This window comes from Zalophus californianus, chromosome 8 (assembly GCF_009762305.2).
Source record: "Zalophus californianus isolate mZalCal1 chromosome 8, mZalCal1.pri.v2, whole genome shotgun sequence".
NCBI classification, from domain to species: domain Eukaryota; kingdom Metazoa; phylum Chordata; class Mammalia; order Carnivora; family Otariidae; genus Zalophus; species Zalophus californianus.
In genome coordinates this window covers 117,656,900-117,673,148 of record NC_045602.1, presented here as the reverse complement: position 1 = coordinate 117,673,148, position 16,249 = coordinate 117,656,900, and the positions used below count along the sequence as shown (strand labels likewise).

At 42.5% G+C, this 16,249-nt stretch overlaps 1 protein-coding gene and 1 pseudogene across 3 annotated transcripts; one reads left to right on the top strand and one right to left on the bottom strand.

The window, feature by feature from the left end:
- The first annotated feature begins 752 nt into the window (after window positions 1-752).
- DSN1 (DSN1 component of MIS12 kinetochore complex) lies at window positions 753-15,717 on the top strand. Of its 3 annotated transcripts, XM_027623934.2 has the most exons (11): window positions 753-1,179; window positions 2,556-2,603; window positions 2,834-3,160; window positions 5,715-5,788; window positions 6,415-6,487; window positions 8,919-9,006; window positions 10,860-10,919; window positions 11,323-11,397; window positions 13,015-13,162; window positions 13,994-14,081; window positions 14,654-15,717. In XM_027623934.2, the coding sequence occupies exons 2-11, from the start codon at window positions 2,570-2,572 to the stop codon at window positions 14,755-14,757; spliced, it is 1,071 nt and encodes a 356-aa protein (XP_027479735.1). In that variant the 5' UTR covers window positions 753-1,179; window positions 2,556-2,569; the 3' UTR covers window positions 14,758-15,717. The 3 variants fall into 3 exon arrangements, with proteins under 3 accessions (XP_027479735.1, XP_027479737.1, XP_027479736.1); XM_027623936.2 differs by lacking the exon at window positions 2,834-3,160; XM_027623935.2 differs by lacking the exon at window positions 2,556-2,603 and having other exon boundaries at window positions 14,654-15,716.
- LOC113937444 lies at window positions 7,854-8,431 on the bottom strand (annotated as a pseudogene).
- Window positions 15,718-16,249: the final 532 nt, after the last annotated feature.

The window sequence follows — 16,249 nt, the reverse complement described above, 5'->3', positions numbered from 1 at the left end:
CAGATCTGAATGAAAGGACCACTTATGCAAGCGGACATTTCCATGGCATCATGCTAGGTGCTGAAGAAGCAGCCTGCTCTCTGCAGGCTCCCATGCCAGCAAGGGATAGTGGAGTAGACACGGTTGGGCTTCTGGGAACACAGTTTTCGGTCTGGAGCCTCAGAGGAGGCTGAGATGAATCCTCAGCTGAGGCTTTTTTTGCAGGAAAAAGCTGGAATGGGCTTCCCAGGCCAAGGGAACGGCTTGAGCAAAGGAGCAGAGGGAAGAAGCAATAGGGGTGGGCAGAGGAGCTGCAAGCAGTTTGGGCAGGGGGTGGCCTGCAATGAGGCTGCACAGAAGAGTTCTTGAACTTTGCCAATATTGAAGGGGTCACAGAAGGAAAGTGCTAGAGCAGGAGTGGGATAGAATAAAACAAAGGGAGTACAGAGCTCCATTCTGCCCTGGGAAAGACACGGCCCACGTTTTTGCAGTTAATATAAACGTGGGGTGGGGACCATGGCCTAACGACGCGGCAGGGCATCAGATGCCCCGTGATCCACTATATTCCTTTGGCAAGTACCTCTCTGGGCCTCTGCCTCCCCATCTCCAATCGACTCTGAGCGCGTCCAGCGCGAAAGACAAGATGAGGTGGAATCCGGAGGAGGGGACTCCCCCCGCGGGCGTGGCATAGCTGCGGAAATAGTTTACGTGGCCGGGTCGGGACCAGTAAGGACTTGGACAAGGGGGGCTGGGGCGGGCGGATGGCAAGAGGTTGAAGACAAGTTTACGCATGCGCCTCGAAGGCGGCCGGCGTTCTGCGCATGCGTGCATGGATCCGGCAGGCTGCCAACTGCGCAGGCGCCCTTAGTTGGCGGGACTTTCAGAAGCCGCGGGAGCTTTAGTGTCGCAGATAGCTGACGGCGCCCCAGGCCCGTGAAGAGCGGCCGCAGTGGCGCAGGACGTCGAAGCGCGACTCTTGGCCGCAGAGAGTGATTTGCTGGCTTGTATCTCCGAGACGGAGGCTGTGGGCTGGACTGGCGTCGTCCGGAGGTCAGGAAGTCGCAGATCTCTCCGTGGACGCAGTTCGGCTCATCTCCACACCAGCCTCCTTGGCGTCGGACCTCTCGGCCCAGCCCAGACCGGTCGTTGCCCCCCAGACAGAGGGGACTGGGGGAACTGGAGCGCTGCGACCTCCTCCGGGTGAGAGGAATCCCAAGGGCGGGCCGCGCCTCTCGCTCGGGGCCTGTGCAGAACGGTGTTTGAGGGCTGGGGGGGTGGGTCACAGGCCTGGGTTCGAATTTCACCTCTGCATCCGCACCCACGGGCTGTCCCCAGTGGGCCGGGCTTTTGGTCCTCTGAACCCTATCTGCGGGGAGGAATTAATGATAGTATTTACAGAGCTGTGGAAAGGATTCAGTGGGATAATGAGATAATGATGCAAATAAAACGCTTGCGTACATACATAGATCCTGGCATATAATAAGCGCTTAACAAGCAGCTTAACAAATGACATTTGTTGCTGTTATTATCCAGGCTTGAATCTGTGATACAGCCCTACTGTGGGGATCTAGATCCTTGACCTACCCACCCTTGTTCTGTTACCTTTCCTACGCTGTCCCTCCCTATATATTCATTTTTCATTTAGAGTCTCTCCCCCTCATACAGATTTTTGCTGGGAGGGAGGGGTAAGCATGGAAGATGCAGAGACGCCTCAATCATGTCCTTCCTTGCCTTGCAGTCAGTTGTCTGTGACAGCCACTAGGGACAGACCTGTAAACAGACTTTACAGTGCTAGGAAGACTAAGGGGTGGAGCAACCAACTTTGCCTAGAGAAGTGGTTTGAAAGCTTCTCATTTGAGCTAGGTTGGGAAGGCTGAGTAAGTCTTACAGGCAGTGTGTATGTAGAGATTCAAAAGTGGTGCAGGGAATGGGGGTGGCAGGAGAGAGCAGGGATGGGTAGGTTAGGAGTAGTTAATGAAAGGTGTTGAATATACTGGAAGGATCTGCTGCTGTCTAAAGAATGGATTGGAGAGGAGCAGTGCTGGATGTTGGAAAACTAGTGGAGAGACTGCAAGGTTATGCTGGGGAAGGGGAGGCAGATGGTGGAAGTTCTGAGACCCATACTAAACTAAGAACTGGAAGTGGAGAAAAGTTTTCCAGAGACTGTCGGGGGTAGGATGGACAGGACTTTGGTTGGGGAGATTAAACATAAGAAGTAAAGGATGATGTGATTTTTCTAGTTTGGAAGACCATGTAGATCATAATGCCATCTAGGACATGAGGGACTAGTTACATGGGAAATAAAGGAGGGTATGTGTTAAGCGAGACATCAGTATTTCTAACGATGAGTTCTGTAGAAATTCAGCACAGGAGATAATGATAGTCTGATAGTCTCTGGAGGAGGTGGATGAGGTGGGACTGGGCTGGGCCTTGTCAGGTATAGGTAGAATTTCATGGCGCAGAGATGGACAGGTCAGAAAGGCTGGACAACACAAGGTCTCTTCTGGGGTAGTAAAGCCCCAGCAAGACTGAGGCTGAAATGTGAAGAACAGATCACCTTGTTTTCCTATTTTCAGGGTTTTCATCCAGGATGACTTCAATAATTAGATCGGAGACGATAGAAAGTAAGTATTGTAGTAAAATTGAGGACCTCTTGCCTTGGGTTCAGATTTCTCAGCTATACACAAATGCTTTCCTGGCTTCTGGTGGATTTGGAATCACGTATTCACATATTTGCAGAGATGCTTCCTCACTGTTTCCATGATCTGGGGCATACATTTTCTTTTTCCACCTTTTTGCTCAGATGCATGGTTGTGGTGGGTTTGATTTTGTATTTTGACTTTTTCATAACAAGTGCTAGAAGAGGAACCAGTGACAACTAAGACTCATGATCATCCACTGGAATCAGATCCCATCCCTGTGGAAGTGTGTAGCAAATCACCTGCCTCCCTGGAGATGACTCAAGGCGTTTCAGAGGGAAGAATTCACCTTGGCTCTAGCCCTAAAATGGGGGGAAGTTGTGATCTCGGCCACCAGGAAGGACTTCAGTCCAGGTCCCTTCATTTGTCCCCCCAAGAACAATCTCCCGATCGTCAAGACAAGAGTCGATCTTGGAGGCGAGCGAGTATGAAAGAAATGAGCCGGCGGAAGTCACTGCCTGCCTTTCATCAGGGCATCACAGGTGGGGTGCTGCGTACGTAAGACAGGAGTTCCAGCTCAGATAAGAGGCAGTGAGGTACGGCAGAAAGAATGGAGGAGGAATGACTTGGCTCTGCTACTTGTTATGTGACTGAGCAAATCATGTCACCCCTGTCAACCTCAGTTTCCTCATCTGTAAGGGGGATAGTCTAAGATCCTAATTACTAATGTCAAACACCTAGTGAGTGTTCTGTATGATTGCTATTATATTAACAGCTGCCCATTGTAATCTCCACCATGAACAGAAATTCTAGTTTACAATTGTTCAACTCTCACCTCTGCTAGAATGAGAGGCATTAAAGATTTCGTATGGCTTTCTGTCATTTCCTAAAGTAAAACAGAAGGTGGATGGGTTGCTACCTGCTTATAGGCTTTATAACTGAAACTATCTCAGAGGGAGGATGCCTGTAAAAATATCTTGGTGAAAACTAAGGTTTTAGACATGCCGTATTTGAATGTGATTTGTGTGAACTTATAATTACATCTCAGTAAGCAATGAAGTACAATATTTAATGTGGAAAGTCCAGCACATTTCAGGAAGAACTTACTAGTTGTATAACCTTGAGGAGATTACTTAAGCTCCTTTGCCTTACAGTCCTTATCAGTAAATGGGATGAAATAATACCTATTTTACAGGGTTGTGTGAGAATTAAATGAATTGATATATAACCCAGTTCTTGGCATATAGTAAGTAAATAGCTCCAGTGTTAAGCTATTGTGATTATTTTAAAGATATTAGCTCACTTCCAGATGGCCTAATGTATAGAAGGAAATCTGGGTAAAAATAGCCATTTAGCATACTGCTGCCACAATTGTGCTCATGCACTTTACTCTGTAGGTGTGCCAAGAAAACAGAAGCAATTCCCTAAGGTTACCCCTACCTTTATCTCTGTTCCAGGGCCTGTGGACCTAAAAATTCTGTATAACAGAAAATCACTGATGTAGTAAGATTGGTTATCTCCTGGCTATTCCTGGCCACTTGCCAGGTTTCTTTGGTTATAGGCAGAAGGTATCCTGTTTTTCTATACTAACAGCAATGAGAAATAATTAGGAGGCAAAAGAACTAAAAACACAGCCAGCTGAAGCTGGGGGACAAAAATATATGTATCTCAAATTGTCAGAGCAAACTTTCTTTGCTGTGTAATAATTGATGTTTTTAGTTGGACATAATTAAAAAAAACAGTATCTACATCTTGTAGTCGTTTGAGGATTCAGTGGCATAATTATGTAAAATCCCACTCCAATTCAGGGGGACTCACCATGTGACCTTGGGCAAGTTACCTATCATCTAGCCTTTGTGCCTCAGTGTCCTCCTTTGTAAAATGGAATTGATAAGCTACTTGCCTTCGGTTTTAATGAAGTGTGCATAGCATTTAATGAAATGCCTTTTATGTAGCAAGTGTTTAACAAATTACTATTAATGTTATTATTAGGTCATTATAGAGAGGCAGTATGGCTCTTAGTGGGAAAATACACATTTTTTGGTGGCAGTCTTGGGATTGAATTCTGGCTCCACCAATATCTGGCCTCCGGCAAGTTATCTGCCCTCTGAGCTTCGGTTTTCCCATCTGTAAAATGGAGCTCATAATTTATAAGACAGTGTGTTTAAAGCACACTGCAGGAGCACTTGGCTGACTTACTCGGTAGAGCATGTGACTCTTTTTTTTTAATAAGATTTTATTTATTTGAAAGAGGGAGAGGCAGAAACAGAGCAGGAGTCGGGGGGAGGAGGGAGAGGCAGTCCCCCCGCTGGGCAGGGAGCCCTACGTGGGGCTCCATCCCAGGACCCTGAGATCCTGACCTGAGCCGAAGATAGATGCTTAACCAACTGAGCCACCCAGGTGCCCCAAGCATGGAACTCTTGATCTCAGGGTCTCAGGGTCCTGAGTGTAAACCCCACATTGGGCATGGAGCCTACCTGAGAAAAAAAAAAAAACACCACACTGCAGTGCCTGTCCTAAAGATGCCCGAATGTTCCCATTTCCTTTCCTTGAATGTTGAAAATAAAACATCAAAAACAAGTTAAATGATTTTTAAAGTTACATTGTTTTTACTATTTTTGATGTTATTTTTTTTTAAGGATTTAATTATTTATTTGAAAGAGAGAGAGCTCGCACATGAGCTGGGGCAGGGGCAGAGGGAGAGAAACTCAAGCCGACTTCCGGCTGAGCAGGAAGCCAGTTGCAGGACTTGATCTCACTACTCTGAGATCCTGACCTGAGCCAAAATCAGGAGTTGAACACTCAACCAACTGAGCCATCTGGGCACCCCTAATAGATAAGATTTTAATGTAATCCATAAAAGGTTCTTAATAACATTTTAAAGTTAGTACATATAAATAGGTAAATTTCATTTTTTGGTGAGTCTAAAAAAATTATATATAGTCTATATAAATTCTCCTTTTAAGTAGAAAAGGCTGCCTACGCGTTCTTATCTGAAGTTAGACCCCATCAGGAGGGAGGACAATTTTCAGTTTTTTTTACTTTGCTAACTGTATTAGTATCTAGCTCCTTACATGTGGTGATATTTTATGTTAGAGCTCAGCAGATCCATCAGTGCCAACTTAACAGAAAGCAAACGGCTTGTTGCTCTCCTGCTTTCCAGTTTCCAGGTAAGAATCTTGGAATTGAGAAATGCTTTCTTTTTCTTTTTCTTTTTTTTTAAACTGTTACTGTGACAGCCCCAAAAAGAGATCAGTATTGTGTAATGTATCAGTTAAGATTAAAAGATGCTTCTCTCTAGGTGGGATTAATTTAAAAGCCAGATTTAATCCCAGCAGCAGCTGATTTCTCTCTGGACTAGTCTCTCTACCAATCCCACTGGTTCTGGTGCTAACTGAAGCAGCTGACAGAGATTTCCTCAGTCTAGTATAGATTGCCCATTGGCAGCAAATGATGAGAATTTAAAGTGGGTGAAGGTCAATATCTAAGTTAAAGCAGACATTTAAGGTCTGACTACATACCGAGTGGAAATTATATGGCTAACTTGTGATTTACATCAGTTTAGATAAGTCATTTGTGTTAATTAAATGACCATGTTTCTCTGAACCAAAAATCAAAATGTATAGTCTGAGCAAAGAGATTTTTCCTGATCTACTTATTTGTTTATAGGAAAAAATCTTAGGTATAAAAATTAAATCATGTTTACTTTCATGTTGATTAAACATCATGAAATTACATGAACTGGGGACTGGCCTGGAAAATCTTGGTTGTACTGAAAATGCTTTCCTTTATTTAGTTCTCTGTTCAGAAACTTGAACCTTTCCTAAAGGACACTGAGGGCTTCAGTCTTGAAAGTTTTAGAGCCAAAGGTAAGTTGCTAAGAACAGATGAGCAAGCTTTGGCCTTTGGCTTTACCTTCTGTTTAGGTCAGTTGAAGCCCCACTTTCAGGACCTCCATTTATAGGAGCTGCTGCCTCACAAAACCAGCCCCCCTCTATATTTTAAAGTTATGTTTAAAAAAGTAAGAGTATATGCTTATGCCATTCAGAAGGTATAAAAGTGAGACGTAAGCCTGCCTCCCACCCCAAGCCAGTCCAACTCCTCTCTGCAGAGGCCACCACAGCCACCAGCTTCCTGTTGATTATTACAGAGATCTTACTGCATTTTACAGAGATCTTTACCAACATTTTTACATGAATACCAAATAAACATATACTCTCTGCATTGTTCTTTACCTTGTCTTTTTTTTTTTAAGATTTATTTACTAATTTTAGAGAGGGTGGGTGGGGGAGGGGCAAAAGATGAGAGAGAGAAACTCAGGCAGACTCCGTGCTGAGTGAGGAGCCTGATGCGGGGCTTATCTCATGACCATGAGATCATGACCTGACTTGAAACCAAGAGTCAGACACCACGCAGGCGCCCCTTGTCTTATTTGTTGTTTGTTTGAGAGAGAGAGAGAGAGAGAGAGAGCGAGCAAGGGAGAGAGCACAAGCAGTGGTTAGAGGCAGAGGGAAGGGGAGAAGTAGACTCTCCCACTGAGCAGGGAGCCTGACAGGGGGCTCAATCCTGATACCCTGGGATCATGACCTGAGCCAAGGGCAGACACTTAACTGACTGAGCCACCCAGGCGCCCCTTGTCTTTTTTTTTTAAACCAGTTTGTCTTGCATGTTGTTCCATATTGCACATACAGAACTGTCTTGACATTTTAGTAGCCATATGACATTTCATTTTATAAATGTTCCATATATGATTTAACCAGTTCTTTACTGATGGGCTTTTAGGGTTGTTTCCAGTCTTTGGCTATTATAATGAATAGGGTCATGAATACCTTTTTACACAAGTCTTTTGGCACATACACAAGTAAAAATAAATTTCTAGAATTGGAATTACATAGATCAAATGAAATGTGAGAAATTACCAGATTGCCTTCCAGAAAGGTTATATCAGTTTATTCTCTTACCAGCAATATATGCGAGTACCTATTTTTTTCACACTCCTAACAGTTTTACCAAGCAGTTCAGATTTTTTACTATTTGATAGGTGATAAGAAGTATTTTCTAGCTTTAATCTGTGTTCCTTTTTCTTTCAAAGAGGATAAGCACTTTTTCATATTTTTTTGAGCCATTTGTACTTCATTTTCTGTGTATTGTTTGATTGTATCCTTTGTTCATTTTTTTTTAATCCAAAATGTGTTGGTTGGGATAGTTTGCCCCTCATCTTGATGCAGGGTGCTTTTAGCACTGCTTCTGTCTGAAGGAGTATCCTTCTGTAAGTCTGGCTTTTCCTCCTGTAGGCTGGCAAAGGACAGTGGCGCAGCCAACACAGAAAACTCCTCTTTGTGCATGGCTAAAGGCGGTGGTGATTTTGTAGCATCCTGGGCACTTCACATCCATGAAATAGGAGTTAGGGCTCTGCGCCAGGCACTTCTTGTGTTTCCTTTTCTCTTCTGGGATGGGTGGACGAGGTCCTTCAAGAGGGGATGTTCTTGTGGGGAGGTCGGCACCGCCGGAAAGGCTCCTTTTTTGTTTTTGAAAATTGGGATGTTGGCTTTTTTACATCAGTTTGTAGGAACTCTTTATACGTTAAGGAAATTAGCTGTTCATCTGTGATATAAGTTACAAATATTCTTAGGAATCCATTTTCAACTTTCTAGGAAGTAGCTATTTACAGTATACCTACACAATCATCCAGGGTCAGAAATATTCAGTGTTACCCACTTAAAAGACCTGGAAAATATATGAACTCAGGCTGTTGTTTATCTCGGCATTGGACCATCACCATAATTAGAGTAGATAGGATAGCTGTTTAACATCTGCTTTCCTCTTTGCATTTCTCACCTGAGTGCAACTGTAGATTCTTCCAAGTCGAAGCAGAGATCTGTTTTTACCTTATGCCCATAATTCTTTATTCTCCTTTAACATTTTTCATTACGCCCCTGCCTATTGCCTGACTACTGTAATATGTTCTTCCTTTCAGTGCCAGCAGTTGAAATTTCTTGAAAGAATGAAATGTCAGTGCACATATAACTTTTAACTAGTTTTCACCAGTCAAGTAAAAAAAAAACGCTATCATAAATGTCATAAAGAGGAGTTGTCTTCCATTTTATCTATATCTACCCAAAGAACAAAGATAAAATATTTCTGCATATTTATACTACTTCTTTAAATAGGTGAGAGGGCCAAAATGTAACAGGGGACCCTAGAGCTGAGACCACCTTGGGTATATCTTTGTCAGCAGCTTGCTGTGGAAATTCATATTCTATTTATTTTATAATGTACTTTTTTTTTTTCCCCCTCTAGCATCTTCTCTTTCTGAAGAATTGAAGCATTTTGCAGAGAGCCTGGAAGGTAATGGAACTCTACAAAAATGTTTTGAAGATTCAAAAGGGTATGTGCAGTTCCCCTTCTGTTCTAAATTATAATTGAATTAAGACTTTTCATTATAATTAGTTGCTTATTCACTCAACAAACATTTATCCAGCATCTTCTACACATCAGGCTCTTCTAGATGCTGGAGATAAAATGATAAATAAGCAAGGTCTTTCTTAAGTATTTTAACAGGAGAGACAATCAAATACGTAGAAAATAAGGATTTCAGGTAGTGATGATCTAAGCAGTCAGTCACTATGATAGTAACTTGAAGGGGGTGTATACAACTTTAGTTAGTGTACAGAGAAGACCTGTAAGACCTGAGTGGTGGGAAGGAACCAGCCATGGAAAGATGAGAGGAAAAGCATTGTTCAGATATTTGCTAGCAAGGCAAGTTGGTGATAAACTTACGTTCTTCAGCTGTTGGTAAGCAAGAATATTAGAAGTTTTTAAATCCTAGCCCCAAACTGGTAGTTCCTTTATAGGGGCAGGGTCTAACCCTCTAGCTCCTGCCTTGCAATAAATCATGTCACCTGGGCTTACCTCATAAAACTTTTTAGTTTTGACTTCACAAAGGTTTACTTTCCCACAGATTGTTAGAATTAACATTGCCGGGGCGCCTGGGTGGCTCAGTCGTTAAGCGTCTGCCTTCGGCTCAGGTCATGATCCCAGGGTCCTGGGATCAAGCCCTGCATCGGGCTCCCTGCTCCGCGGGAAGCCTGCTTCTCCCTCTCCCATTCCCCCTGCTTGTGTTCCTTCTCTCGCTGTGTCTCTCTCTGTCAAATAAATAAATAAAATCTTAAAAAAAAAAAAAGAATATTACTATCCAGGAGATGAAAAATATGTTGGCTTAGCATAGTATCTCTTTTAATGCAGTGTATTTAAGTCCCAGCTGCTGCATCTCAGAGGTGATAGAGGCTTTGTGTCACAGGCCTTGATGGAGAAACATGAAAGGTGGCACAACTAGCTTGTCTTTGCCAGGTAGAGTACCGAGTACATCTGCAGAATTTTGGCATTTTCAGGGCTTCTTTTCCATCAGGATTAGTTACCCAACTGAGCTGAGCCATTAGTGTAAATATACATAATCCCTGTCCACTGATAGCATCATTTTGAGTGGGAAGAAGAGGTGTCACATACAAAAGTATTGTTGGGCCTTAAAAGGTGACCCAAAAAGAAGAGACACAAAAACAATGTTCACCAGGGGCACCTGGGCAGCTCAGTCAGTTGAGTGTCTGACTCTTGGATTCTGCTCAGGTCCTGATCTCATGGCTAGTGAGATCAAGCCCCAAGTCAGGCTCCATGCTTAGCGAGAATCTGCTTGGATATTCTCTCCCTCTGTTGCTTCCTCCACTCACGCTTTCTCTCTCTCTCGCAAATAAATAAATAAATAAATATTTTTTAAAAAATGATGTGAACAAAAGTTTGGAGATAGAAAACTCCAGATGTTTGAGGGTGGGGCTGAGTGAGATTATATGGGGCAGAATAGGTGAAAGGAAACAATTGGAATCAAAGTTAATGAGCTGGTTGGAGCCAAAACAGCCTAAAGTGCCAGGTTGAAGAGTTTTGACTTTTATTCTGAGTGCAGTCAAGAGTCACGGAGTTTTAGGCAAGGAAAACAAAATTAAGGAATATTTTAGGGAAGGGTAATCTCGCTATAGGTGAATTGGAATCGATGAGAGAAATGGAAAATAAAGAGACCACTGAGGAAATTGTTATCTAGTGCAAAAGTGAGAGAGACCTCAAGGATTAATATTTGTTGAAAGATGAATTCTGAATATCTTTTACTGCCATTAAAATTTTGTAAGGCATCCTATTAAAAGCAAGGGCTTTTGAAAGATTTATATTGATCTTACAGTCCTATCTGTGTTCCAGAAAATCATCAGATTTGTCTCTGGAAACATCAGTGGCTGAAATGAAGGAATACATAACAAAGTAAGTGAAAATGAGTGATCTTTTGTTGGAAAATCTAAATTCATCTGGGGAAAATAACTAGGTCTGGAAAAAATTAATAGTAAACATTCCATTCAGAGTCTCAGTACTAGTGTGTCAACACTGGAATTTAGAAAGCTGCATATTGGGATCTTGTGGGCTTTACTGATAGCCAGTTTCATAGAATGGAGTCTAGGGAATAAGGATGTTAATTTGATTTTAAGAACTCATGTTTGATTTGATTAAATTAACATCCTCTGAATCAGTTGGGCTTTCTAATCCTTTAATGACCTTTTTATTCACATCTTAGAAGGAGAGTAGACACCTGATGTACTTATTGTTGCCCTCAGTGATTCAGAATGAGATGATCAAAAAGTAACTGATTATTTTTTTCCTGATTCTATAGATTTTCTTTAGAACGTCAGTCTTGGGATCAGCTCTTGCAGTACTACCAGAAGGAGGCTGAAGAGATCATATCCAGGTTAGCTCCATGATTGGAAATGGGAAGCTATCTTTTTATCTTGTGGAATTTGATTTGAATTGATTTCAGTTCTATTAGCACAAATTGAAAGATGAATCCTTTCTCATAGGCCAATCAGCTCATCAAAGCTCTATAAAATGTGTATTAGCACTCTAGAACTATAAATGGAGAGTTGGGGGAAAGGGAGGGAGAGTGGGTGTCACTATTTTCAGTCAAAGAACAGAATTGCTTCTGTTCTGTGTCCTTGGCTGCTTTCCCACATCCTGGAGGAGACAGGCCCATCTCTGCCCTGTACCGGGGCACCCGGGCTTGGGCCAAAATCTTGGTCAGGGTACATCAGTTTGCATGTGGCCTTTAAGCTGCAGGTATGGGAGAGAACCCTGGCCAGGTCCTTCGTGGAGATGCAAAGACATGGAAGGGGGTGATGAAAGAGGGTGTATAGGAGAGAGAGGATCTTTGGGTCCTAAAGGCATAAAAAGTGGGAAAGTGCTAGACTTTGATTTAGTTGGCCATCTAAGCCAGTGATTTTAAGCTTTTTTTTCCCCAACAGTATCTCAGCTAGAAACCCAAATATTTAATGTTAGCTAAAACCCTAACTGCAGAAGTGGCCTCTTTGTAAGGAGGTGCTTTCAGGAACATGGTTTGAAAACCGCAGTCTAGGCACTGATGGTTACCAGTTACTTTATTTGCCCCTTACATGTTCTGTTTATGAAGATAGGTAAAGTATAAGATGAAAGTTTCAGAATAAGAACTTTTGATGTGGCATAGCTTATTGGTTAAGAGGAATGCTTCTGGAAGCAGAGTGTCTCTGTTAAAATACTAATTATGCCTTCATTTTGTGACCTTGGGCAAGCTACTTAATCTCTAAGCTTGAAGTTCCTCTTGAAAACGGGGATAATATTAGTACCCACCTCATTGGGTTGTTGTGAGTGTAAAGTGAGGTGAAATGGAACGTGTTTAGCAGGGTCTGGCAGTCAGGAAATTTTGGGAGTGGTTGTTGTTAAAGAGTCCTCAGTTTTCATGAACTCTCCATCATATTCAGTTATTTCAGATAATTGAAGTGGCCCAGCATTTTTTGGAAAAGATCATAGATATGGATTTCAGGAAAGCAAGCTTTGGCTTTACCATACCCCACCTATAGTCCTTTTTGTAAATGGACCTTACTGTTAGGTGGAGTCAACTGAGCTGAAGGTTCTAGCATTTCCTGGAGCCCAGTGTTATAAATATATTGACACTAGAATAATCGTTTCAGACCCCCTTATTAATAAGAAAGCCTACGCCTACAGTAGAGTGGAAGAATATTGGTTCAGGTTAATAAAGCCTTAATGGCGATTTTTTCCCCTAGGTTGTCTTACATATCTTCCCCCAGAAAATGATGATAAAAATTCCTTGAGGGGCGCCTGGCTGGCTCAGTCTGTTAAGCATCTGCCTTTGGCTCAGGTCATGATCTCAAGGTCCTGGGATCAAGCCCTGTGTCAGGTCCCTGCTCAGTGGGGATTCTGCTTCTCCCTCTCCCCTCTGCTTGTGCTCTCTGTCTCTCTCTCAAATAAATAAATAATTAAAAACCCTTTAAAAAAAATTCCTTGAACGCTCTTTTGTTCTTTTTTTTCCTTCCAGAGGATCAGCTGAAACCAAAGTTACTGAAGTTGAAGTGGAACCTGCAACATATCTTGGATCTTCCCAGAGTGAAGTACTTAATACAAAGCCTGACTACCAGAAGATATTGCAGAACCAAAACAAAGTCTTTGATTATATGGAGTTGGTGGTGAGTTGGCTCATATTTTATTTATTCATTTGACAGAGAAAGAGCACAAGCAAGGGGAGCTGCAGGCAGAGGGAGAGCGAGAAGCAGGCTCCCCGCTGAGCAGGGAGCCCAACACAGGGTTCGATCCCTGGGATCATGACCTGAGCCGAAGGCAGATGCTTAACTGACTGAACCACCTAGGTGCCCCCTAAGGTGCCATTTTAACAAACACTTGAAAGAAATGAGGAAGTGAGCCCTGAGGACATTTGGGAGAATGGTATTGTATCACTCCCAAGTATCAACAGAAAGTAGATGCACTTGATAAAGGTTAATTGAAGGAGTGATATATAAAGTGTAGGTATTGAGGAAACCACAAGGATTAGTGCAGTAACCTGGGGCTTAGAGGCAGCTGAACTCTTACTGTCCCTAGGCCTGAAGGGTGGAGGGGAAGAACAGTCACTGTGGTACCAGAGGAAGAAAGTTATATAGTGGGCCATGACCTTTAGTTGAGAGACAAAACTAACTCAAGACGACCCTTCCAGCAAGCCTGCATAAAAATATCCTGACTTCATTCAACTCCCTCCCACTTGGGCTCCCTCTTGGCTAAACCTGCCCAGACACCAGAGGACATGGAATCCTGTTTGAGGTTATGCTTGGCAGCCTCCCAGGCCATAGAGCAACATGGAGAAGTGCAGTGTGAAACTGGAGGAGCAAACAAAGTGTGTGGCACAAGCTTTCCAGGTTGAAAAGACAGCAAAGCAAAGCTCCTGAGCAGGAGCTTGCCTGTCCTTTCTTGAGGAACATCAAAGAAGTCACAGACCCTTATAGCTCACAGCTGTTTTTCATGTGCAGATGGATGAACTGCAAGGGTCAGTGAGGCAGCTGCATGCTTTTATGGATGAAAGTACCCAGTGTCTCCAGAAGGTGTCAGTACAGCTCGGTGAGTGTGTGTCTTCAGGGGACTAGAGCTTGCGCTATTTTATATGTGATAGCCCTTCAGATACAAACTACCCTTCAAAGCATATGGTCTCAGAAAATAAGGCCTGTATGAGATGATTTCTTTTTCTCCCCTCACCATAATTATTATGCTGTGGGTACTCAAAGTTGATGGGAAATTTCTAGATGTGAATTCCACAGGAACACAGTAGATTGGAAAATTAAATCCCCACAAACTGTGTTTTAGTAAATCCAAGCTTTTAAATATCCATTGCCGTTTTCCTCTTCATTCTTCAAGAATCCACTAAGTGACACTGACATTACTTCCCTGTTGCTTTTCCTTGGCCTCCTCCAGCCCTAAATTATTTGCTATATGTACCTTCATTTTCTCATTACATTGTATTATGGTTGTGGTTGCAGCTGGCTTTCCTGCCGGACTGCCATCTCCTTGAGGACAGAGACTCTTATTTGTCATTGTAATGCCCTTCAGTGTCTGGCACAGTTGTCCATACAAGAAGTTTTCAATAAATGTTATTTTGAATTCAATTGAAATTTACTTTTGTCTTTCCTCTGCAGGGAAGAGAAGCACACAACAATTAGACCCCTCTCCAGCTCGAAAACTGCTCAAGCTTCAGCTACAGAACCCACCTACCACACATTGCTCTAAGTCTTGTCAGTGACTTCATGTAGCTTTCCTGCACAAGGTGTTCCAGAGGAGAGAAATGGGAAGAGTGCCCCAGCACATGGCAACTGCGTGGCAGTCTGAGCTGGTGATAGCTGCCTTTGTTGCCTTTGAGGATAACGGGCTGAATGTAGAGCCCTGCAGTTTTTTTTTCCTAAAAGTGACAGAATTTATGATTCTGAAAGAGTGTAGTATAGATGCTTTTTCCAAGAATGTGCAAAATGCTTGCAACTTCTATTGTGGAATGACCTTGAGAACTAGTAGCCCATTCTTTTAAATATCCTTCATGGTCAGTAATCTTCATCTTGTGAAGATGTTTTTTAGGTTTTGAAACAATCCAAAGTCATTCAGGACCAAATCCAGGGAAACATTTTAGGGGTCAAGTTGGGTTCTGGTAGTAAAGGAATGGGACTAATTTTCTAGTGTGGCGCTGAAGGTGATTTTTGGTAGAGGAGTTGTGAGCGTTGTTTGCATCATGTGGATAAATGTGTTACCACTTTACACGATGTCCAGGTTGAAGGAAATACCATTCATTCTCTGTCCTGTTCACAGTGTGCTTTAGGTTTTAATATTGAGTTGACATCCTAACTCCTGGATTCATGGCAGGAGGGAGCTAAGTACTGTTTTTCATTGTTCTCTATTTTTAATAATTTGCATTATAAAATTGCACATTATTAAAAGCTTTCTTTTGTCTTTGTGTATACACTGAGCATATAAAAAATTTTTTTAAGGCAGTGGGGGCTTAGCAGAAAATAGGATTCTTTGCCAAGATGCTGAAGTGAACAGTAGTGTGGAAATATGCCTCAGCATTAATTACCAGGAAAACACCAACTAATTTATTGTTAATGTTTCTTATTCTCTGATCCTCCTAATAGGATAAAGCCTACTTCATTTAAATACCCAGTCATAATCTTAAGTCTTAAACCTTGGCCTAAGTACCAATTAGGGAAAGGTGGTGTCTCCTTCCTTTGACCTACATTCCTTTTTTTTTTTTTAAGAGATTTTATTTATTTATTTGCCAGAGGGAGAAGCAGGCTTCTTGCTAAGCAGGGAGCCCCACACAAAGCTTGATCCCAGGACCCCACGATCATGACCTGAGCCAAAGGCAGATGCTTTACTGACAGCCATCCAGGCATCCCCCCCACATTCCTTTTTCTTTCATGTATTTACAGAGCCCCTGCTATATGCCAGGTATAGTTCTAAGAACTGGGGAGAGAACGAAGAACAAAAACAGACATGGGAGTTGCTCATAGTGTCTGGAACTTTGTAGGCATGTGAACTATGTGTTAAAAGCCTAAGTGCCCCTTCAACCGAGAAAAAGTTATTTAACCTCTTATCTGTAAGATTGGGAGAAAGATAGAACCTATATCACAGGGATGCTATAAGTTAGATTAAAAAGTATAAATTTAGAACAGTGGTATCAATGTGCTGGAGGGGCAAAAGCTTGAACAACTGGGTGGATTAATAGAGCAGCTAATGAGATGAGAAAG

Coding starts and splice junctions, on each gene's coding strand:
- DSN1 (XM_027623934.2), top strand. CDS start 2,570: ATGACTTCAATAATTAGATCGGAGACGATAGAAA. Junction 5,789..6,414: donor TCCTGCTTTCCAGTTTCCAG/GTAAGAATCTTG, acceptor TCCTTTATTTAG/TTCTCTGTTCAGAAACTTGA. Junction 13,163..13,993: donor TTGATTATATGGAGTTGGTG/GTGAGTTGGCTC, acceptor TTTCATGTGCAG/ATGGATGAACTGCAAGGGTC.